The sequence below is a fragment of the Selaginella moellendorffii genome, unplaced genomic scaffold (assembly GCF_000143415.4).
Source record: "Selaginella moellendorffii unplaced genomic scaffold, v1.0 SELMOscaffold_24, whole genome shotgun sequence".
Lineage (NCBI taxonomy): Eukaryota > Viridiplantae > Streptophyta > Lycopodiopsida > Selaginellales > Selaginellaceae > Selaginella > Selaginella moellendorffii.
The window spans coordinates 829,525-849,566 of record NW_003314285.1 but is presented as its reverse complement, the minus strand read 5'-3'; the positions used below and the strand labels follow the sequence as shown (position 1 = coordinate 849,566).

Here is a 20,042-nt window from a genome sequence, read left to right as displayed (position 1 = left end):
AAGGATAATTTTGACTTTTGGCGCGAAATTAGAATTTGCCACGTGGTTAGGGCTTTAGTTTCCAGTTCTAGCTAGAGAGCACCCATCTCTGGTAGCCCATCCTGGTTTAACATTTGTTTTCTAGGGCTCTTTGATCTCTTTGATCTTGTGAAAAGTTACACTCTCGCTATAGCTGTCTTGCGACGATCACACTCTGATCGATCGATTATTACCGGGTAAGTTCATAGTTCCAATAATTGGAGCACGCTATGCTAAAGAAATATCATTTTAATCGTTTTTTTCCTTTCGTTCTCACCAAAAGAATGGTCTAAGCGAGAAACTAACGAGGGTGTCGTTGTCGGTGGCACAGTTCCTCGGCTATCAAACTGTGGAGCTCGCAGCGGCATGTAGCTGGGAAGAGTTCAATCTAATACTTTGATAATTGGCAAGTGGGAGTTTTCCGGAGTTTTTTTTTCATCGATCTTCCGGCCTTGTGATGGAGAAGAACGAGGTTTCGAGCTCTTTAACGAGCAGCTCCTATGGTGCTTGCCGGATGCTGAGAGATACTCTGGCAGGGCAAAAATGGCTTTCTGCTTGTTAACGCTGAGGAGGAATTTCCGAAAGTTCCTATGGACGGGATCTAAAGGGAAGAGATTCATGTCGGCGGTTGCTACTGAGATGGAGCTCGACTCAATCAATCCCAGGAGTTCGGGTCGGAATCCTTATCCACGGAGGAGTCTCAAGTCTTCGATTTGGATTAAGCTCACTGTCTTCATTGGAACTCTGGTAAGTAGCTTTCAATCACTTCACTGTTGCTTCTCTTGTTGAGAGGAGTTCGTTTTTTCTTTCCTCTTCCGGACTAAAGTCTTTGGTGTTTTTTCGCAGGTTGTTTTGTCGTCTGGAGTTTTAGCTGCTGTTTTATGGCTCAAGACTCGAGAGCAGCTCTCGAAAGAGATTGAAAGGCGTCTTGTGGCCGTATCGATTCTGAGAAGGGGGGAAGTTGATGACTACTTCATCGGTGAAATTGACAAGATGGTCTTGATTTCTTCGAGGATACAGATTATCAATTATTTGGCAAACCGGTCAGAGGTTTCCAAAGCCACTGCGGAGTATGATCTTCGGTCGGCTATCTCGGCGATTTCCGAATTTAAGAGTGCTGCCATCTTCGATTCGAGTGGAAAGTTGCGGATTGCCACTGAAGATACTTTTGAGGAGAAACTACAGTTTAAGAATCCCGAGATGAAAAGTCCGGTGCACATCGAGCTCCCCATACTTGAAGGCAACACCTGGAGCTATAATATTTCCAAAGGGATTTACATGGTAAGCTTTCGTCTTTTTCCTAGATTTCTCGCCTGTCTGTGGTTTTCTTTTATGAACTTGTCTCTCACCCCGTCTCTCACATTTACTTTTCTTTTTGAGCTCCATGTTTCTTGAGTGCTCTAGTTTGTTTTTTAATGTGATTTGTCATTTGATTGCAGCTTGGCTTTGTGTAGAATGACACTCGGATTGGCATGCTGATTGCAAGGATCAATGCGACAACTCTTGCGGATCTCATTTATGAAAGGATCGGGCTGCAAAAGTCTGGAGAACTGCTCGTCGGGGTTCCAATGAACAACAAAACTTTTCATTTGGTGATGCCTCCACGCATGAATCCGCAAGTCACAAGCTTGCCTTGGAAAACAGCGTTAGACGCTGCGATGCAAAAGCGATCCGGAGTGCTCCACCAACGTGACTACAGAGGAGTGAAGGTGATATGTGCCTATACTCCAATGGGATACTCAAATTGGGGTCAGTGTATAAGTTTGTTTTTCTTTGTTCCACCACCTCTTTTTTATACTCTGTTTTGTTTTACAGTGCTACTTGCGAAAGTAGACACGCGAGAAGCTTACGCTCCCGTTGACAATATAAAGATTGTGATAAGCATTATGATCGTCATAACGCTAATACTTGGGATTATAGCTTCTCTATGCGTTGCAAAGGTATCTTTTTGTTTTTCTCCTCTAGAATCCTTGTTAACATTCGTGTTTGTCAATTGCTGAAGATATTTACTTCTCCTATTATCGAGCTTGGACGCGTCGCGGCAGCTCTAGGTGAAGGCGACATGGGGGCGAGAGTAAACATTGGATGCGTCTGGTTTCGTGACGAGATCCATGAACTACAAGTGATATTTAATAGCATGGCTGACCAAATATCGAATCACCATGCCACACTCGAACAGAAGGTACCATTGACTTCTCTTCTTTCTTTTTTTTCTTTCTCTCTCTCTCTCTCTCTCTCTTTTCGATACATGGACTTTCTGTTTCCAGGTGTTCGAGAGAACTAGAGCATTGGCACGGGCAAACGACGAGCTTGCCTCGGAAATCGACGAACGCAAGCGAATTGAGGTGGAGCTTCAAATGGCAAAAGATGCAGCCGTTGCTGCGGACAAGGCCAAGTCCGAGTTCCTGGCGAACATGTCTCATGAGATCCGAACGCCTCTCAACGGTATCATCAACTGCACAGAGCTTTGTTTAGACACACGGACGTCTCTCGAGCAACAGGAGTATTTGGATCTCGTATGTTCTTATACCTTTCGCTTGCTGCTTACTAACCTTTTGGGATTCTAACAGGTTAGATTTTCGGCAAAGCATTTGTTGAGAATCATCACTGATATTCTCGACTTCAGCAAGATCGAAGCTGGAAAGCTGGAGATGGAGGAGATACAATTCTCTTTGTACGATCAGCTCGAGCATGCGGTGTCTGTGCTGGCCGCTCGAGCACATAAGAAAGGCCTTGAGATTGCTTGGAGGGCCGGCCTGGACGTTCCAGATCAACTTATTGGAGATCCTGGGAGGTTGTTCCAAATATTTGTGAACTTGATAGGTAAATATTTTTTTTTCATTTTCTTTATTTTACAAATGGTGTTTTTCTCGTTCTATACAGGTAATAGTATCAAATTCACTGAAAAAGGCGAAGTTGTGGTTTCAGCTCAAGTGCACAACATCTATCGTGATAGAGTTGAACTTATTTTCGCTGTGAAAGACACTGGTGAGCCTCTATTGTTTCAAGAGTACGAGTTCTACATTCATGTACTGCTTGCTCCATAGGTGTTGGCATTCCAAAGGCAAAGCAATCGTTGTTGTTTCAAGCTTTTTCACAAGTGGACTCGTCCACAACAAGGTGGTTTTTGCCGTAGTAAAACCGATATTTTCAGTTTTATTTCTTTTTATTTTTTTATCTGCAGGCTATACGGTGGGACTGGACTTGGTTTAGTTATCTCTTCCAAACTTGCTGCGGCAATGGCAGGAAAAATGTGGGTGGAAAGTGAAGGAAAAGGAAGCATATTTTACTTCACAGCTGCTTTTGACATTCCACCCTCTTGCGATCTTCCTTTGTCTCCAAAGATCGATGGCTTGAAAGGTATCAAAGCTTTGGTCGTGGATGATCACATCACGAGCCTTGGAATCCTCGTGTCTATGCTCAAGGTAAATTAGATAATTTTGTTTGCGCAGTGTATTTACGATGCTTACATGTCTCCAGGCTTGGGGAATGATCGTCGAAACAAGTCTCACCGTTGAAGATGCAAAACATGCCTTGCAACTTGCTTCCCACTCGAAACCATTTCAAGTCTTACTGGTGGATTTATGGCAGCCTGGAAGCAAAGCAGCAGAGCTAGTTCACTACGTGCAAGAGCGGCCGGGCCTGATAGGAAAAAGCCGGATCAAAGAGATCAAAAGGCTTTTGTCAAGCGGTGGTAGCGTTGGGAACTGCTCTTCTACAATCCAAATGCTAGTCGAAGAAGTCGACCCGGAGTTTCCAGCGGGAACTCACCACACCGATAGGCGGGCCTTCGAGAAAAGTGGCTCCTCGGAGCTGCCGCGGCTTGTCGACTCAACAGAAGTTCCTTCCATTATCATGCTTACTTCGATCGACCACACGGACGGTGAGAGGTAAGTGTTTTTTACTTTCATTTTCTGAAATAATAGCTAAAAACTCTTCTCGTGTGGAAGGTGTCGGAATCTAGGCGTGGAACTCTACACATCAAAGCCGATCAAGCGTGCTTTGCTGATTCGTACACTACAAGCTGCTATTGGAATTCACAAGAATGATGCTCTAAGGATAGAGCACTCGCAACAAGTACGTTTCTCGATTTTCTTACACTCTCCTTTTAAGTTCGATCGTTCTTCTCTCGGCCAGGCTAAGCTAGAGGCTTCTCCGGAGGAACACAAAAGTCTCAAGATCTTAGTAGCCGAGGACAACATCGTCAACCAAAGGGTGGCCGTATCACTGCTTCGAAAGTGGGGTCACTCGGCCGTGATCGCGTGCAATGGAGCCGAGGCAATCGAGAAAGCATCGCAAGAAACGTTTGATCTCATCCTGATGGACGTAAGAACTTTTGCTCGTGATCTTTCAAGGGCGAGCTTCTAATCTTCTACCTCTCTAGGTGCAAATGCCAATCTGCGATGGATTCCAAGCGACCACCAAGATCCGGGAGATGGAGAAGAACAAAGGGATGTCTTCCACTCCCATCGTCGCCATGACCGCTCACGCAATGTTTGGAGATGGCGATCGCTGCATCGCTGCTGGGATGGATGGCTACATCAGCAAGCCACTAAACGCGAAGAAGCTCCAAGAACTGCTAGTGACATCGTCAAAACTTTTGTAAATAAAACCTGTAAAATACTGTTCTTCATCCAACGGCCAGCAATCATTTGGGTGTGATCCGGATCCAACGGCCACAACAGCGAGGTAATTTTAACCTTTGTACATTTAGCCGTCATTCATACTAAAGGCCAGGGATAATTTAGAGAACGTTCATTCTTTTGGTCTAGCGATGGAGGCGTCGAGGTTTCTCGCCGCCTTGGCCACGGCGATGGTACTACTGCTCGGATCGGTCGCCATAGCTCAAGAATCTCCAGCGCCGGCGCCAGCGCCACAGAGCGACGGTAAGAAATCGCGAAATCGCGAAAACCTAGGCGTTTTTGCAAGATTTCCTCTCCCCGGCCCTCTTTCTCGCTCTTTCTTGCTAGATCTTTGCGGTTCTGGGCAATGTAGATCGAATCTAACGGGCTATTGTCTCCAGGGGTCTCGATCGATCAAGGAATCGCGTACGTGCTCATGTTCGCGGCGCTCGTCCTCACATACCTGATTCATCCGCTCGACGCCTTCCCTTACAATCTTTTCTAGAAATCTCGCAAGAAGAACCAGGGGCATCGCGGCGGCGGCAGCATTGTACCATAGCACGATTGGAATTGATCGATTCTTTCTCTTCTTTTTCTTTCTCTTCTTTTGATCGTTGGTTCGTTTGCAAGAGTTTTTGATTGCCCAAGTGTGTGGCGAAAGAAATGAAAATGACCAAAGAAAAAAATTCGTCCAGTACAACGTTTGCCAGAGTGTCCACATGGATGGAGCTTTAAAGTGTGCCACGATACCTTTGGAACTAGCTTAATTTCTAGGTTAGTGACGTGGACGCCACGTGGATGCCTGTAACGGCCAAAATTGCTTTAGGCCAAGCGAATATGCTCTCGCCAGTAGGGTTTGGGAAGAACGGCCATGGGGAGGAGGTCGTAGCGAGGCGCTGGCGCTGTTCTTGGGAGATTTCTCGATCGCTGGGAAAATCTTGAGCTGCCTCTCTGCGCGATCGCGTAATCCAGGGATGTTTGTGGGAGCAGAGGTAAAATTTCGCGCTCGTCGTGACGGATTTCTTACTCGGGATCAGGTGCAGTAGCTAGTGCCTTGCAGTGCGTGACGCTGGACGGTCTCAAAATGCTGGAATTGAAGAACGGCATTGGTGCCAAGCGATATGTCAAAGGCATCTCTCTGGGAGAAGGAACTTATGGAGTTGTGTTTAAGGCTCTGGATACACAGGTAAATTGGTTCTTCACTTATTTCTCTTTCTCGCGGATTCAAATCATTCTTGGTAACGTTGGTCTTGTTGTTTTCGTCGCAGACAAATCGCACAGTCGCCGTAAAAAAAATCCGGCTCGGCAAATACAAGGAAGGAGTTCATGTCACCGCATTGAGGGAGATCAAACTCTTGAAAGAGCTCCGCGATCCCAACATCATCGAGCTCATTGACGTTTATCCACACAAAAGAAATCTACATCTGGTCTTTGAATTTATGGAGAGCGATCTGGAAGCAGTGATCCGTGACCGAAACATTCTCTTATCGCCCGCAGACGTGAAGTCTTATATGCAAATGTGTCTCCGGGGACTCGCTCACTGCCATAAGAAGTGGGTTTTACACAGGTAAGAAGTCTGGCACCTTTTGGTCTTTGTACTTTGTTTCCTTCTCTTTCTCTCATGTTTTAAGTGTGGCAGGGATTTAAAACCCAACAATCTGCTTATATCTTCCGATGGACAACTCAAGCTCGGAGATTTTGGTCTGGCTCGCATTTTTGGAAGCCCAGACAGAAAGTTCACACATCAGGTGCGTCTGTGGACACTTAAGCGGAAGCGTGAATGACCGTTGGGCAGTAATGCAGGTTTTTGCACGGTGGTATCGTTCTCCTGAGTTGCTTTTTGGAAGCAAGCAGTATGGATCGGGAGTGGACATTTGGGCCGCGGGCTGTATTTTCGCAGAGTTGCTTCTTCGCAGGCCTTTCCTACAGGTACGGTTAGCACACTCTGCAGGATCATTTTAACTTAAATACGCTTTCTTCATTAACAGGGTTCGAGCGACATAGACCAACTTGGAAAGATATTCCAAGCGTTTGGAACTCCGCGAGAAACGCAGTGGCCGGATATGACTTCCCTTCCAGACTATGTCGAGTTCCAGTTCACTCCGGCGCCTGCACTGCGCTCCCTCTTTCCCATGGCGACGGAAGACGCCTTGGACCTCCTGTCTAAGATGTTCGCCTTTGATCCCAAAGCGAGGATAACTGCACAGCAGGCTTTAGAGCACAGGTTTGATCCTCTGTTTCGTGAATGATAGATTACTGACCGTGCTTTCTTGTCAGGTATTTTTCCACGGACCCTGCTCCAACTAAAGCTCACTTGCTTCTGAGACCAGCTTCAAAAGCCGAGGGTATGAGGCCACCACCGGAGCTGGCTTCTCCCAAGGAACCAGTAGTGCTCTCACCTCCTGCCAAAGCGAGGAGGATATCTTTGTTCCCCGGCGTCGCGGGCGCTGAACACATCCATCACTCGAAAGAATCCAAAGATGGCTCTAGCGCAGCCACAGTTGGAGAGACACCGAGTGATCACAGCGGAATGGCAATGTCCGTGGACGCAAGGATGACCATTCGTCCAACGCTCAGCAGGTAATAAAGAAAAAAACCTATCTCTTTCTCATTTTACATTCTCTGGTAACCAAGAGCGATCTTTATAAGTTTTCCCGTGTTCTTGCAACAGTACTGACAGATCTTACCTGAAGAGAAAGCTTGACATGGATGTTCATTTTGAAGATGAGAGACACGTTTAGCCATCCGCCTTTCAAATTGTTGCACAACCCGAAGAATAAGCGAGCAAGAGGGATTGCTTCGTAAGTTTTGTACAAGTAGCTCACACAAGGCCGATCAATATTTTTTACGAGAAGAGGTATGGAACTTTTTATCTAGCTCACTCCAATAGTGCTTCGTTTCATAAAAAAAACGCCAGTTGACTGTGTTACGTAAGTTCCAGAAAATATGCGAGCGCCTAGCCGAACGGGCATTGTCTTTACGAAATTCTCGGCCTCGCCAACTTGGCCGGCCCGGTCGATGGAGTTAAACTTGGCTTCACTCCGTGGAGCAGCATGAGCTTAAACAGCCGGAGTGCCCGTTTCTCAGCCGTTGTCCCGAGATTACGCCGAGACCCACCATCTTCTTGCTTTGATAAACTCTAACTCCTAGACCAGCGCATTCCCGACGTGTAATCCACAGAACCAATTCTATCGCTTATAGGGTGACGCTTCTCACCACGGAAAATTCAATTATCCTTTACTTTTAATTGTTACCTTGTGAAGGAAACTAGGGACAGAAGTATTGCATTTGGAAACCTGGATGATTTGTAATTAAATTTGTGGACTTTTAGGGTTTATAGAAACAGAGAGATTAGGGTTTAGCGATGGCTGGCATTGGCGGCACTGGTGTCGCTGCTCACCACGCCTCAATCAATTTCACCAAGGGATTGCACCTCGACGATGCCGGGCCGCGGAAAATGTAAGTGTGTGGCGATCGATCGTCGATCGATCGAAACATTGGCTCATCCGTCGCGGTTTTGTTGCAGCAAGAGCATGCGATTTAGCACAATGTCGTCGGAGGAGGTCACCAAGACGGCGGAAGTCCAGATTTTCGAGCACAGCTTGTACCAGCTGCCGGAGAGGAAGCCTCTTCCTTATGGAGTTCTCGATACTCGTCTGGTAAAAGCCATTTTCTTTTTCTTTTCTTTCTTTTCTCACGATTGTAGTTTCATCTCAGGGTACTTCTAACAAGAAGGGACAATGCACGACTTGTGATGGGAAGCTAGCCGATTGTCCTGGGCATTTTGGCTACATCAAGTTGGAGCTTCCAGTCTTCCATATCGGCTACTTCAAAGACATTATAGTCATTCTTCAGTGCATCTGCAAGGCAAGTTTTTCGTTTCTGGAAGTTGTAGCTTCACGTAAAAAGAAGCTCCTTTTTTCAGGGATGCGCTCGCATTCTCTTGCCAGAAGAAGAGCGGCAGAAATGGCAACGACGCATGCAAAATCCTCGGAGTGAAATACTCAGAAAGAAGGAATATCTCAAGAAGATCAACGATCTATGTAAGAAAGTTCGAGCTTGTCCCAGGTGCGGAGACATTAACGGTACGTATTTTCTGAAGCCACTTTGATGTGATTATCAAAGCGCGAAATGGTTTATTCCAGGCGTCGTGAAGAAGTTGGGCTCAACTCTGAAGATTATTCACGATAAATATGCTAAAAACTATGAAGCGTTCGAGGAAATGGCACATAAGTTTGACGATGCAGTGAAGGTGAACAAGGAGATGAAGGGGTACATGAAAAATATACAAGAAGATCTCACACCTCTTAAAGTACTTGGCCTTTTTGAGAAAATAATTGGAGAGGTAAAGGCAAGGTCTTTTACTTTGCATATATGAATCCACTAATGCAGGACTGCGTGGTTCTCGACCTTGTGGATAGGCCTGAACAGCTTATTGTCCAACACATGCCAGTTCCTCCTGTTGCAATTCGACCATCGGTGGAAATGGACGCTGCTGTTGGGAGGTACGTGCTTAATGCGTTGAGATAAACTATTTATATTCTTTTTCTGCAGCAACGAGGATGATGTTACCATAAAACTTATGCACATCATTGAGCAAAATAATCAAATACGAGCTTGTTTGGAGTCGGGATTGTCAATCGCCAAATGCATGGTATGGCATATTTGTTTTCCCCGTCATAGTTATAATTCTGTTTCGTCGTCAGGAAATATGGGACTTCCTTCAGATTCAGGTTGCTATGTATATCAACAGCGAGCTTCCGGGTCTTCCTCCAAATATGCAAACTGGAAAGCCTCTACGAGGTTTTGTCCAGAGGCTTAAAGGAAAACAAGGACGATTTCGGGGTAACCTTTCTGGAAAGCGTGTAGATTTCACGGGAAGAACTGTGATCTCACCTGATCCGAATCTTAAGGTGTCTGAGGTACGCTCATTTTTTCAGTGTTTTCTATTAGCTAGCTCCCTGGAACTCCAGGTTGCCGTGCCAATTCTAATGGCTCAAACACTTACGTATCCGGAGAAAGTTTCTGCTCACAACATTGAGAAACTCCGGCAAAGAGTTATAAATGGCAAGGAAAAGCATCCTGGAGCAAATTTTGTTGTGTTTCCAGACGGTGTTAAACGGTATGTTTATTGTGTTTATCACTGGACAGAACATCTAAAATTCTTTCTTTGCTTGTAGGTTTTTGAAGTTTGGAGATCGGAAACGGATTGCATCGGAGCTCAAGTATGGAGATGTTGTGGAAAGACATCTGGAGGATGGTGACATTGTTCTTTTTAATCGGCAGCCTAGTTTGCATCGAATGTCTATAATGTGTCACAGGGTACGTAGTTTTTTACTTTTGTTTTTTCTTCTTACGTTTGACATGTTTGAAGGCTCGAGTTATGCCCTGGCGTACTTTAAGGTTCAACGAATCCGTTTGCAATCCCTACAACGCCGATTTCGATGGAGATGAAATGAATATGCATGTTCCTCAAACAGAAGAAGCCCGAACAGAAGCATTGACACTTATGGGGGTAAGAATGCTTTGTTTCGCTTTAGATTCAAATAATGAAAGTCGATTTTCAGGTGCAAAACAACTTGTGCACACCCAAGAATGGCGAAATTCTGGTTGCATCTACTCAAGATTTCTTGACGTCGTCATTTCTTATAACCAGGAGAGATACTTTTTATGATCGCGGCCAGTTTGCTCTTATGTGTTCGTACATGGGTGACGCCGTGGAGCATATCGATCTTCCTACGCCAGCCATACTCAAGGTGGATATTTTTCTCATACTTTCAGTATAATTTTACGCGATTTTGCAGCCTGTGGAATTGTGGACTGGGAAGCAACTTTTTGGCGTACTAATACGCCCGAGTGCACGTATCAAAGTCTTCTTGAACTTCGTGGTTTGCGAGAAAAACCACAAGAAAGGGACAGAGACAATGTGCCCAAAAGATGGCTATGTCTTCTTTAAAAACAGTGAGCTGATATGCGGGCAACTTGGTAAAGGAACCTTAGGTATGTAAATGTTTTCTTTGCTCTTATCGTAAATTTCTAGCACAACCCTGCAGGTAATGGAAGCAAGGATGGCCTGTTTACAGTGTTACTTAGAGACTACGGCGAACAAGCGGCTGCATCATGCATGAATCGGCTTGCTAAGCTCAGGCATTCCTATTTGTGATTTTTTTCATTTCACTAAACTCTTTTGTTTCAGTGCGAGGTGGATAGGAAATCACGGTTTTTCGATAGGAATTGACGACGTTCAGCCCGGAAGCCGCCTGACCGTAGAGAAGGAGAAGCGGATTGCGGAAGGCTATCGAGCGTGCGACAAGCATATCTCTCTGTTCAACAAAGGACAGCTTACTCTTCAACCTGGTTGTGATGCGGCACAGACTTTAGAATCGGAGATTACCGGAGAGCTGAACAAAATTCGAGAAGCTGCAGGGCAGGTTAGAGTTTTTAAGTTGGCAGCGTCTTGTGAAGCTTTTCTTTTCTTTTCTTTTTGTTGCAGGTGTGCGTGAATGAGCTCCATTGGCGAAACAGCCCATTGATCATGTCCCAGTGCGGGTCAAAAGGTTCTGTGATCAACATCAGTCAGATGATTGCTTGCGTCGGGCAGCAGTCTGTGAGTGGCCATCGTGCTCCGAATGGATTTATAGAACGCAGCCTTCCACATTTTCCCCGAAATGATAAAACTCCTCAGGTATGTTCTGTTCCTGTTTTTGTATCAATTTCATCTGACCAGCTTGTTTCCAGGCGAAGGGGTTTGTTGCGAATTCTTTCTACTCCGGTCTAACGGCGACAGAATTTATTTTCCACACCATGGGTGGGCGCGAGGGTCTCGTTGATACCGCAGTAAGTCTCTCCTCTCTCTTTTACATTGATTTACTTCCAGAATTTGACGTGCCATTGCAGGTGAAAACTGCTGAAACTGGATACATGTCCAGACGTTTAATGAAAGCTTTAGAAGATCTTTCATGCCAGTACGATGGTACAGTTCGTAATTCATCTGGCGTAATTGTCCAGCTTATCTACGGGGATGACTCAATGGATCCCGTAAGCATGGAGGGTCAGAACGGAACGCCCTTGAATCTGGACCGCGTACTAATGAAAGCTAAGGTACCTTACAAAACTTCTTTAGATTTGTTTCTAATCTGTTATCTCAGGCAACTTGTCCACGGGGAGCGACTCCGGCTTTGCCGCCTTCTGAGCTTTGGAAGATCGTCGAGTCTAAGTTTTCACAAGATGGTTCAGAATGCTCTATGGCCTTTCTGGACTCGCTAAGGAAATTCTTGAGGAAGGAGTTCGATACAATCTCTTCTACAAGGAAAAGACTGTCCTTGCCACTAGAAGACTTTGGTAACTTAGACGATGAAAATGTTGCGGCAAATGTTTCTGGGCTCACTTCCAGACAGCTAGAGGTTTGTAAAGTGTAATATATTGTGATCGCTGCCTCTGACGTTCCTATTGCAGGTCTTTCTAAACACGTGCATTGGTCGGTACCATAGAAAGAAACTGGATCCTGGAACTGCTGTTGGAGCCATTGGAGCTCAAAGTATTGGAGAACCTGGAACGCAGATGACCTTGAAAACTTTTCACTTTGCTGGAGTGGCTAGCATGAGTAAGTCTCTCTCGTTGTTCTCTTGCCTTTCTAACTGCCTTTGCTTTCAAAGATATCACTCTCGGTGTTCCTCGTATTAAAGAGATTATCAATGCCTCCAAAAAGATCAGTACTCCTATCATCACAGCTAAATTGGTTTCAGAAAACGATGTGAAGGCAGCTCGAATTGTCAAGGGCCGTATCGAGAAAACTGCACTTGGAGATGTAAGTCAGAAGTTTGTTTTGCTTCTTATTTTTAACGGTGAATTATAAACCAGGTTGCTAAGAGCATAAAGATAGTATTGCGGCCCGGCCAGGCATTTGTCTCAATTAAGCTGGACATGGATAGAATTTACTCTCTCCAGCTCGATATCAGAGCTGAAACAGTCGCAGAAGCCGTTCTCAAGTTCCCCAAGATAAAATCTATGAAACTCAAGGAACAGGTAAGGTTTTGTGTTCATTGAGTTAACATGTACTTGGCCTTGTGTGCAGCACGTTAAGGTGAACGACGACCGAAGCATTTCCTTAACAACACCTGAGTCCGACCGGAAAAAGATGCTGTTTGCCCTTCATTCACTGCAGAACATGCTTCCCAAAGTCATCGTGAAGGTAAACAATATGCTGTCTCGGAACCATCTCAAATAAATGGCAGGGAATTCCGACTGTTGAGCGAGCGGTCATAAACCAGGAGAAAGGAAAATACAACCTCTTGGTCGAAGGGTAAGAATCACTTTTTTTTCTTGATTGATCATCTTTTGTTTCTTCTTTTATGCAGCACAAATCTCAAAGCGGTCATGGGAACCGAAGGCGTCGACGGGAGAGAAACGACGAGTAATCACATCTTTGAGACTGTGGAGGTGCTTGGAATCGAAGCAGCGCGGAATGGAATCATCAAAGAGATTCAGTACACAATGGGAAGCCATGGAATGAGCATCGATCAACGACACATGATGCTGCTCGCGGACGTGATGACTTACAGGGTAAATGCTGAAGTCCTCTTTCTTTTTTCTTTTTTTCTTTTGCAACGATTGTTTGATCCACATTTCCAGGGAGAATTCTGGGGATCACGAGGTTTGGGATGGCGAAGATGAAAGACAGCGTTCTCATGCTCGCATCGTTCGAGAAGACGACGGATCATCTCTTTGCCGCGTCTGTCCACGGGAGAACCGATCAGATCGAAGGAGTGAGCGAGTGCATTATCATGGGAATTCCAATGCCGCTTGGCACGGGGCTCTTCAAAGTCAGGCAAAAGTAAGTTCTTAGAGTTTTGGATCCTCTTCATCAATCCTTCTTTCTTTTAATGTGTTCTTCGCAGAGTTGGAAGAATTCCAAAGCTTGTTTATGGACCTCCTCCGCTCTTTTCTTGAGAAGAGAGTAAAGACGAACTTACAAGTGAGATAGAGTCCCTGGGCGGTGGATATGATCAATGCGGATGGGAACTTGCGAGAAGAAGGCGTGGAAGGGGTCGTGGTGACGATGGGGATGGTGGTGGGAGAAGGCGATGATGAAGGATGTGTTCCTACTTCCGGTTCTCACTCTGCTTTCGGGACTGGACTCGGTTTCTTTTACCTCCTCGCGCTCGCTGCTATCCGCCGTAAGCTTTCTCTTCTTTGTTTTCTTTCGTTTCTAAAGTTTGTTTCCATGGTCGCCTTTCTTTTTTTATTGAAGAGCCTGAATGCTTCCTTGCTATGCTTGTTTGTGCTTCTTCTTTCGTAAGTTCTTGGTCAGCTTCTACTGTTTTGGGTTTTTTGTATGCCTCATAACAACTGACTAAACATGTCTCTAGTGCAGTCGTCTTGGACGCTTATGTTCTTGGATCATGGCCTGGAGATGCCAGTTCAAAATTTTTGCAGTGGTGAAACACCAGTTTGATCTGTTATCTCAAGGCGTGACCGAGGTCGATTCTTTCTTCGAAGGCGAGTGCGAGTTGCCATCTTAATGGCCGTAATGCTCACTGCTCACTCAGCTTTATATCACAACATCAGACAAGGTACGCCAATTACAGCAATTTGAAGAAAGCAAATGAGCGGCAATGGTCTTTTGAGAAACACTTCAGAGGAGAAAAACAGTGCCTTGTCCCTTTCTAATGTAAATATTCTTTGTACTGTAACACATTCGGGAGAGACAAGGATCGTCCTGCCGTCAGTAGGAAAGAGCTTGTGAAGTTGCTCTATACAGTGATTCGAATTCTTTGCTCCTCCTTTTTCATTGCTATAGAATCAGTCCTCCTCGCTTGCACAGGTCAGCCTTATCAAAGGACAATTCTAAGCCCAAATTCAAGTCAGTGATAACTAAGAAAAGCAAAAACCAAAATGAAAATAAATCTTTTTACAAAGTAATTGATATCTGATTTTTAGTGGGTATAATTTATTTAATATTCATAAATACACTTTGAACTATATGATAATATCTAATATTTTGCATTTAAAGACATACAGCTCAATCATTCACCAACCATCTTTATCATGGTAGTAAATACGTAATTGTAAGTTTTTAATATATGTGATAGTTGCTTCATACTTGCTTTATAATTTTAATAGATTTTATGGAAACTACATATAGTGTAAATATAGAAAGAATAAAAAACTAACAAATCACTTTAACATCCACTCGTAACAAATGCCTCAATGAATACAGCATTACAGATAAATAGATAGATAGGACTAATTTGAAGTGTTTCCTTTTCTTAAGGTTGAAGTAGCAGATGGATGACTTGAAAAGATGAAAGCAGCGACAACAAAATGCCAAAGCTGCCATGGCCGGCATTCACATTCGAATCCCACCTTCGCTGCGGCCACCTCTCTCAGGCCCGCCACATCCTCCTCACTCGCCACGCCGCACAGCCCCTGCCCTCATCCACCACAGTCGCAATGTACACGGCCCTCATCGGAGCCTACGCTCGCAGCAACGACCCCTCTGCAGCATTCACCCTCTTGCGGCAAATGCAAGCCGATGGAATCCCCCCCAATCGCATCACCCTCGTCGAGATCCTCTCAGCCTGCACGGCTCTCCACTCCATCCACCTGGGCGATCGCATCCACCAGTGGATCATCGATCTGGGCCTTCACCGAGACTCCGTCCTTGGCACCGCGCTCCTCACCACTTTCGCCAGATCCGGCAGCCTTGATCGCGCAAAGGCCGCCTTCACGGCCATCGCTCGCAAGGATCTCATCGCCTGGAACGCGATCATCACGGCCACCTCTCACTCCAATCGATCCCACGAAGCCCTGGATCTCTTCCGGAGGATGCAGCTGGACGGGATCCATCCAAACGCCATCACGCTCGTCGCGGTGCTCTCGATCTTCCAGGAGAGCTCCACAGACGCGAGGGCGGTCCATTCTCTGGCGATGGAGAGCGCGATGGACGAGAGCTCGGTGGCGGTCGGGAACTCGATCGTAAACATGTATGCTCGCTGCCGGGATCTCGATCGAGCTCGGCTGGCCTTCGCAAGGATCCAAAGCAAGAACGTCGTGAGCTGGAACGTGATGATCTCTGCGCACTCTCAGCTCGATCGTCTCCATCCTCTGGCAATGTTTCACGCGATGATGCTCGAAGGGATCAAAGCCGACGCCACCACCTTCGTCAACCTCGCGTCTGGACTGGCCGCTCCATCGCCGCTGCGCGATGGAGAGCTCCTCCATCGCTGTGCGCGCGAGCTCGGAGGTGGAAGAACTTTGATCTACGACGCCGTGCTCGCCACTTCTCTCGTCACCATGTTTGCGAAGTGTGGAAGCGTCGCGCATGCTCGAGACATCTTCCACGAGAACTTCCATTGCCATGAAAGAAATCCGGTAGTTTGGAACGCGATTATCGCAGCTCTCGTCCAAAACCACGACTTCTCGGACGCTCTGCTGCTCTTCCGGACCATGCAGCTCCAAGGAGTCCCATCCGACGCCATAACTTTCGTGTCCACGATCGATGCTTGCACAGCTCTGGAAGATTTCTCCACTGGCCGAGCTCTTCACGGGATCATCTCCGAGTCGAGCTTGGAAACCGATACTATCGTCGCCACCGCGCTCGTCAACTTCTACTCAAAGTCCCGCCGCCTCGACGCCGCCACCGCAGCTTTCCAGCGTATCCCCGAGCCGGACCTCGTCGCTTGGAACGTTCTCATCGCGGCTCACGTCGACAACGCCGACTCCTCCACGGCACTCGAGATCTTCTTCCACCGGATGGAACTTAAGCCTGACCGGATCACTTTCATCACCACTCTCGCTGCCTGCGTCACAGCCTCGGCTCTCCCACTCGGCCGCCGCCTCCACGAACAGATCCGGCAGCGAGGACTCCACTCGGACGTGATCGTCGCCAGCGCTCTCGTCGACATGTACTCCAAGTGTGGCAGCCTGGAGGAAGCATACAAAGTTTTCAGCACCATGGCTGGGAGAAGGAACTCGGCTACCTGGAATGCGCTGATAGCAGGGCACGCACAGCACGGATTCAGTGGCCGAGCTCCGAGCTTGGTCCGGGAAATGCAGCTCGAGGGAGTGGAACCCGATAGCCTGACTTACGTGGGACTTCTCCTGGCTTGCAGCCACGCCGGGCTTCTGGAGGATGGTTGCAAGTTCTTCGCGGCGCTGGTGGAGGACAAGCGTTTGGCGGTCAAGGAGGAGCACTACGGCTGCGTGGTTGATCTTCTGGGCCGAGCTGGGAAGCTCGCTGAGGCCGAAGAGTTTTTGCTGGGTTTGCGAAGGGCCATGCCGGTTGCTGCGAGTGCTGCAATGTGGACGTCGCTTCTCTCGGCTTGTGGAGTTCATGGCGATATGGAGTTGGCGAGGAGAGCTGCTCGAAGAGTGCTCGACCTGGAGCCTCGCCATCCTGCTGCCTTTGTCGTGCTATCGAATTCTTTGAGCCTCTAAGATACTTTCCCGCTTCTGTTGTTCGATTCTCTGGATGATACTCGAGAGAGCATTGGAGGCAGCGTCGTCGTCCTCAGTTAGAGGCTTGAGAGCTAGCAAGCGCTCCATAAAACCAGCATCTGAGAAAAACAGAGAAATATCTCAGAAGGAAACGTTTGAGTCGATGATTTTACCTTCGCAAACTTCCTTGGCAAGGGCTGGCTTCTGCGAAAAAAGGTTGGCAACCAAGACCATCGCCGTTACTGCTGCCACTCCGACCTGCAATCAAACCAGTCGATCAAACGGGGAAGAAAAATCTCAAAAGAACTACTTCGTCCTTCCAAGAAAGGTGGACAACTTGAAAGACTGCGGCTGTCAGTTCATTGTCGTCCGCGATGGATCCGGAGAACTCAACCGAGAGAGATACCTCGAGAGCGACTTGAAGCAAAGACTCAAGAACATTTCTGTCAAGAACAAAAGGGTTAAAAACGGATCTATAAACTTGTAAGAACCAATTTGCCTACCCAGTCAAAATGCTGCCTTGCGTGATCCCCTCGACTTGGGAGGTCGTGAGTTTTGCTAGCAGGCTCACAATGCCCGACTTGACAAGGCCCGGAAGAAACACCGCGGCCGTTTTCTTCTCGCTGTCCACCATCGTGAGCAGGAGCTCCAAAACTTTCTCTACCAGCTGCTCATTGAGCGTATTCTCTGCAATCCAAAGTATGTGCTCCAGGGTCTCTTGCGTGTTTATCTCGCCAATCCAGTACTCCATTTGCTTGCTGTGTAGCCCAACGTTGATCAACCTGTGAAACAAGAGCATGAGTTATAACGCAGGCCAAAGTAGCGTTTCTTGAGAACCCTTGCCTGCATGTTTCTACTAGAGTTTGAGCGTCTGTGACAAAGAGCTGCAGCACCACTGTGGATAGCAATTCTCGATTCTCAGCAATGACTCCACTGAGTTCCTCGTGAAACGCCAAGTTTCCAAGAATTCCCAGGCAAATCTCCTGTCAGAAATTTGGTTTACGAGCTATTCAAATCTCAAAACAAAAAGAAAAAAGAAAAAAGAAAAAACCAAACCCGGATTCTATCAGACTTTGGTGCTTGCAAAATACCCAGTATGACATCGAGGATGTAGTTATCGACCTGTACACCGAATCACTTCACGAGAAAAATAAACAAGAACTAAAGGAAACACACGGGAGGAATGGACGAAAACTAACCATGAGCCTCGCAAGGGAATCGTTCGCTGCCAAGTCCCACAAAACACAGCCAGCTTCTGCGCTTGGATCATCCTTTGCAGTGTCTTCTCTTGCATCGAATTCATCACAAGAGCTTTGAGGAATCATCTCGCGAATAAGATGGATGACATAGCTCGGATCCACAAGCGTCGAATCGCAAAGCTAGAAAGAAACACGAGCAAGCATTCTGGGCACTCGTAAGATCAAATGGACAAAGTACCTCCTTTCCGCCATTCTCGATCTCCATAAACCCTAGCTATACGAAGAAGAACAAAACAAACTTATTTATTTTGTTTCTCAATAGTTAAAATCTGAAGTTATATTATAAAATGTATTTAACGGAATTTTTCATTAATATAATGATCTGTGGAAATGTTTACAAGAAACACACAGCGATATTTGACATTTATATTGACACTGCTTAAAAATTAATAATTTAGTGTATATTGCATTAAATCAATATTTGTGTATTTTAAATAATATATATAATTATAAAATAGATAATTATAATAATTTAAATTTTGTGATAAAATAAAAACTAATTAGATTATTTTGTTTAATAAATTGAATATTTAATTTTAAACCATCACAGTACTCAACTTAAATTAAATACATAATACAATGGTATTTACTATCTTTAACATTTTGGTAAGGACTTTTGATATAAATTTTCACCATGTATACTCACTAAAATATATGAATTTAAGTAATTTCTAAATTTATTAATAATTATTTTAAAACTAAATAAATTTTTAATTACACCAAAAAGTAAACATGATGACTATAAAAAAACAAAGAGTGATCTCAAAAAACAATTTCTTTGAAGATACAAAATTAAAAAATACATCAAAATTGTTTTGATAAAAGACTTAAAATTTTTAAAATATTTTTGATATTAAAAATTCACCAATAACTATATTATAGTGTCTTAAAATGTTTAAAGTATAATATTAAATAAATTATACATTTTGTATTTTTTTTAATATATATAATTTCTGTGATTATTATATATTATAAAGACTCAAACTAAACCTTCATCTAGTATTTTTAAAATGTGAATGCTAATATAACTATATTTTAATTGTTAAAGAATAAACTTTTGCAACTATATAAAACATATTTCATGCTATTACTTAAAATTGAAAATTCTTCAACAAATAAATATAACATATTTTATATATATACATATATATATATATATATATATCATGCTTTATTTCGTTAAAGTGGAACTTATTCAGTAAAGTGGGACATTAATTAGCATGTGTCCACATGCCATTTCCTAGTACTTAATTAATATTTATTAATATTTCTATCAGTTTTTTAATTTATTTTTTATATTTCACAATATTATAACACAAAATCATATGAAAAGTTTTTAATTTATAAATTATAAAGCTAAAATTTCAATTTTTTATTGTTGTTATAAAAATGGCATGTGGCCACACACCATAAGTGGGATAATGAAAAGTTCCACTTTAACAAAATAAAGCATTATCTGTGTGTGTGTATGTATGTATAAGTATACATAAATATATATAATTAAATTATTAAAAATAATATATTTAGTTCCAAAAACCTTAAAAATAAAAAAAACTTAATAAATTATAATCGAAAATATTATTTGTAAAAATTAAAAATTACCATATTTTGTAAATTCTTACTTGCTAAACATATTTGTGATTTCTTTAAATAATTAATTTTAAACAATTTCTATACAATTTTGAATTGTAGTGTGTGAGTGCTT

At 44.5% G+C, this 20,042-nt stretch overlaps 4 protein-coding genes across 6 annotated transcripts; 3 read left to right on the top strand and 1 right to left on the bottom strand.

Annotated features, from left to right (window-relative positions):
• The first annotated feature begins 176 nt into the window (after nucleotides 1-176).
• On the top strand, nucleotides 177-4,656 carry LOC9658361 (sensor protein GacS). The gene is made up of 15 exons (XM_024679328.1): nucleotides 177-215; nucleotides 350-765; nucleotides 865-1,299; nucleotides 1,473-1,767; nucleotides 1,834-1,958; nucleotides 2,021-2,200; nucleotides 2,286-2,534; nucleotides 2,589-2,841; nucleotides 2,902-3,006; nucleotides 3,066-3,138; nucleotides 3,203-3,443; nucleotides 3,499-3,908; nucleotides 3,969-4,095; nucleotides 4,156-4,344; nucleotides 4,403-4,656. The coding sequence occupies exons 2-15, from the start codon at nucleotides 562-564 to the stop codon at nucleotides 4,622-4,624; spliced, it is 3,108 nt and encodes a 1,035-aa protein (XP_024535096.1). The 5' UTR covers nucleotides 177-215; nucleotides 350-561; the 3' UTR covers nucleotides 4,625-4,656.
• An 834-nt stretch (nucleotides 4,657-5,490) lies between these two features.
• LOC9658359 (cyclin-dependent kinase D-2) lies at nucleotides 5,491-7,574 on the top strand. 3 transcript variants are annotated; one of them, XM_024679334.1, is made up of 8 exons: nucleotides 5,491-5,632; nucleotides 5,687-5,826; nucleotides 5,909-6,207; nucleotides 6,280-6,388; nucleotides 6,444-6,569; nucleotides 6,629-6,864; nucleotides 6,918-7,220; nucleotides 7,312-7,574. In XM_024679334.1, exons 2-8 carry the CDS (start codon nucleotides 5,725-5,727, stop codon nucleotides 7,379-7,381), a joined length of 1,245 nt encoding a protein of 414 aa, XP_024535102.1. In that variant the 5' UTR covers nucleotides 5,491-5,632; nucleotides 5,687-5,724; the 3' UTR covers nucleotides 7,382-7,574. The 3 variants fall into 3 exon arrangements, with proteins under 3 accessions (XP_024535102.1, XP_024535100.1, XP_024535101.1); XM_024679332.1 differs by having other exon boundaries at nucleotides 5,684-5,826; XM_024679333.1 differs by having other exon boundaries at nucleotides 5,678-5,826.
• On the top strand, nucleotides 7,431-14,423 carry LOC9658358 (DNA-directed RNA polymerase III subunit 1). The gene is made up of 29 exons (XM_024679336.1): nucleotides 7,431-7,497; nucleotides 7,582-8,099; nucleotides 8,167-8,299; nucleotides 8,358-8,507; nucleotides 8,566-8,725; nucleotides 8,786-8,985; nucleotides 9,033-9,145; nucleotides 9,195-9,294; nucleotides 9,347-9,562; nucleotides 9,614-9,762; nucleotides 9,821-9,962; nucleotides 10,015-10,155; nucleotides 10,208-10,396; nucleotides 10,445-10,640; nucleotides 10,694-10,787; nucleotides 10,837-11,071; nucleotides 11,134-11,325; nucleotides 11,379-11,477; nucleotides 11,538-11,741; nucleotides 11,789-12,043; nucleotides 12,096-12,243; nucleotides 12,296-12,447; nucleotides 12,501-12,665; nucleotides 12,715-12,831; nucleotides 12,875-12,942; nucleotides 12,998-13,201; nucleotides 13,270-13,473; nucleotides 13,538-13,816; nucleotides 14,009-14,423. Exons 2-28 carry the CDS (start codon nucleotides 8,005-8,007, stop codon nucleotides 13,587-13,589), a joined length of 4,173 nt encoding a protein of 1,390 aa, XP_024535104.1. The 5' UTR covers nucleotides 7,431-7,497; nucleotides 7,582-8,004; the 3' UTR covers nucleotides 13,590-13,816; nucleotides 14,009-14,423.
• Nucleotides 14,424-15,975: 1,552 nt separating this feature from the next.
• LOC112347831 (protein SAAL1-like) lies at nucleotides 15,976-18,546 on the bottom strand. Its single transcript, XM_024679337.1, has 9 exons — nucleotides 18,516-18,546; nucleotides 18,278-18,457; nucleotides 18,135-18,200; nucleotides 17,922-18,061; nucleotides 17,582-17,860; nucleotides 17,389-17,521; nucleotides 17,252-17,336; nucleotides 16,622-17,197; nucleotides 15,976-16,565 (listed from the first exon to the last, which is right to left on the bottom strand). The coding sequence occupies exons 1-8, from the start codon at nucleotides 18,540-18,542 to the stop codon at nucleotides 17,055-17,057; spliced, it is 1,053 nt and encodes a 350-aa protein (XP_024535105.1). The 5' UTR covers nucleotides 18,543-18,546; the 3' UTR covers nucleotides 15,976-16,565; nucleotides 16,622-17,054.
• Between the last annotated feature and the right edge of the window lie 1,496 nt (nucleotides 18,547-20,042).

Excerpts from the sequence above, each read along its gene's own strand:
- LOC9658358 (XM_024679336.1), top strand. The coding sequence starts at position 8,005 with ATGGCTGGCATTGGCGGCACTGGTGTCGCTGCTCACCACGCCTCAATC. Across the intron at positions 10,788-10,836 it reads AATCGGCTTGCTAAGCTCAG|TGCGAGGTGGATAGGAAATC; the intron begins GCATTCCTATTT and ends CTTTTGTTTCAG. Across the intron at positions 11,072-11,133 it reads TTCGAGAAGCTGCAGGGCAG|GTGTGCGTGAATGAGCTCCA; the intron begins GTTAGAGTTTTT and ends TTTTTGTTGCAG.
- LOC9658361 (XM_024679328.1), top strand. The coding sequence starts at position 562 with ATGGCTTTCTGCTTGTTAACGCTGAGGAGGAATTTCCGAAAGTTCCTA. Across the intron at positions 2,201-2,285 it reads ATGCCACACTCGAACAGAAG|GTGTTCGAGAGAACTAGAGC; the intron begins GTACCATTGACT and ends TTCTGTTTCCAG. Across the intron at positions 3,139-3,202 it reads GTGGACTCGTCCACAACAAG|GCTATACGGTGGGACTGGAC; the intron begins GTGGTTTTTGCC and ends TTTTATCTGCAG.
- LOC9658359 (XM_024679334.1), top strand. The coding sequence starts at position 5,725 with ATGCTGGAATTGAAGAACGGCATTGGTGCCAAGCGATATGTCAAAGGC. Across the intron at positions 6,208-6,279 it reads AAGAAGTGGGTTTTACACAG|GGATTTAAAACCCAACAATC; the intron begins GTAAGAAGTCTG and ends TAAGTGTGGCAG. Across the intron at positions 6,570-6,628 it reads TTCGCAGGCCTTTCCTACAG|GGTTCGAGCGACATAGACCA; the intron begins GTACGGTTAGCA and ends CTTCATTAACAG.
- LOC112347831 (XM_024679337.1), bottom strand. The coding sequence starts at position 18,542 with ATGGAGATCGAGAATGGCGGAAAGGAG. Across the intron at positions 18,062-18,134 it reads CAAAGTCTGATAGAATCCGG|GAGATTTGCCTGGGAATTCT; the intron begins GTTTGGTTTTTT and ends AATTTCTGACAG. Across the intron at positions 17,522-17,581 it reads CAAGGCAGCATTTTGACTGG|AAATGTTCTTGAGTCTTTGC; the intron begins GTAGGCAAATTG and ends TGTTCTTGACAG.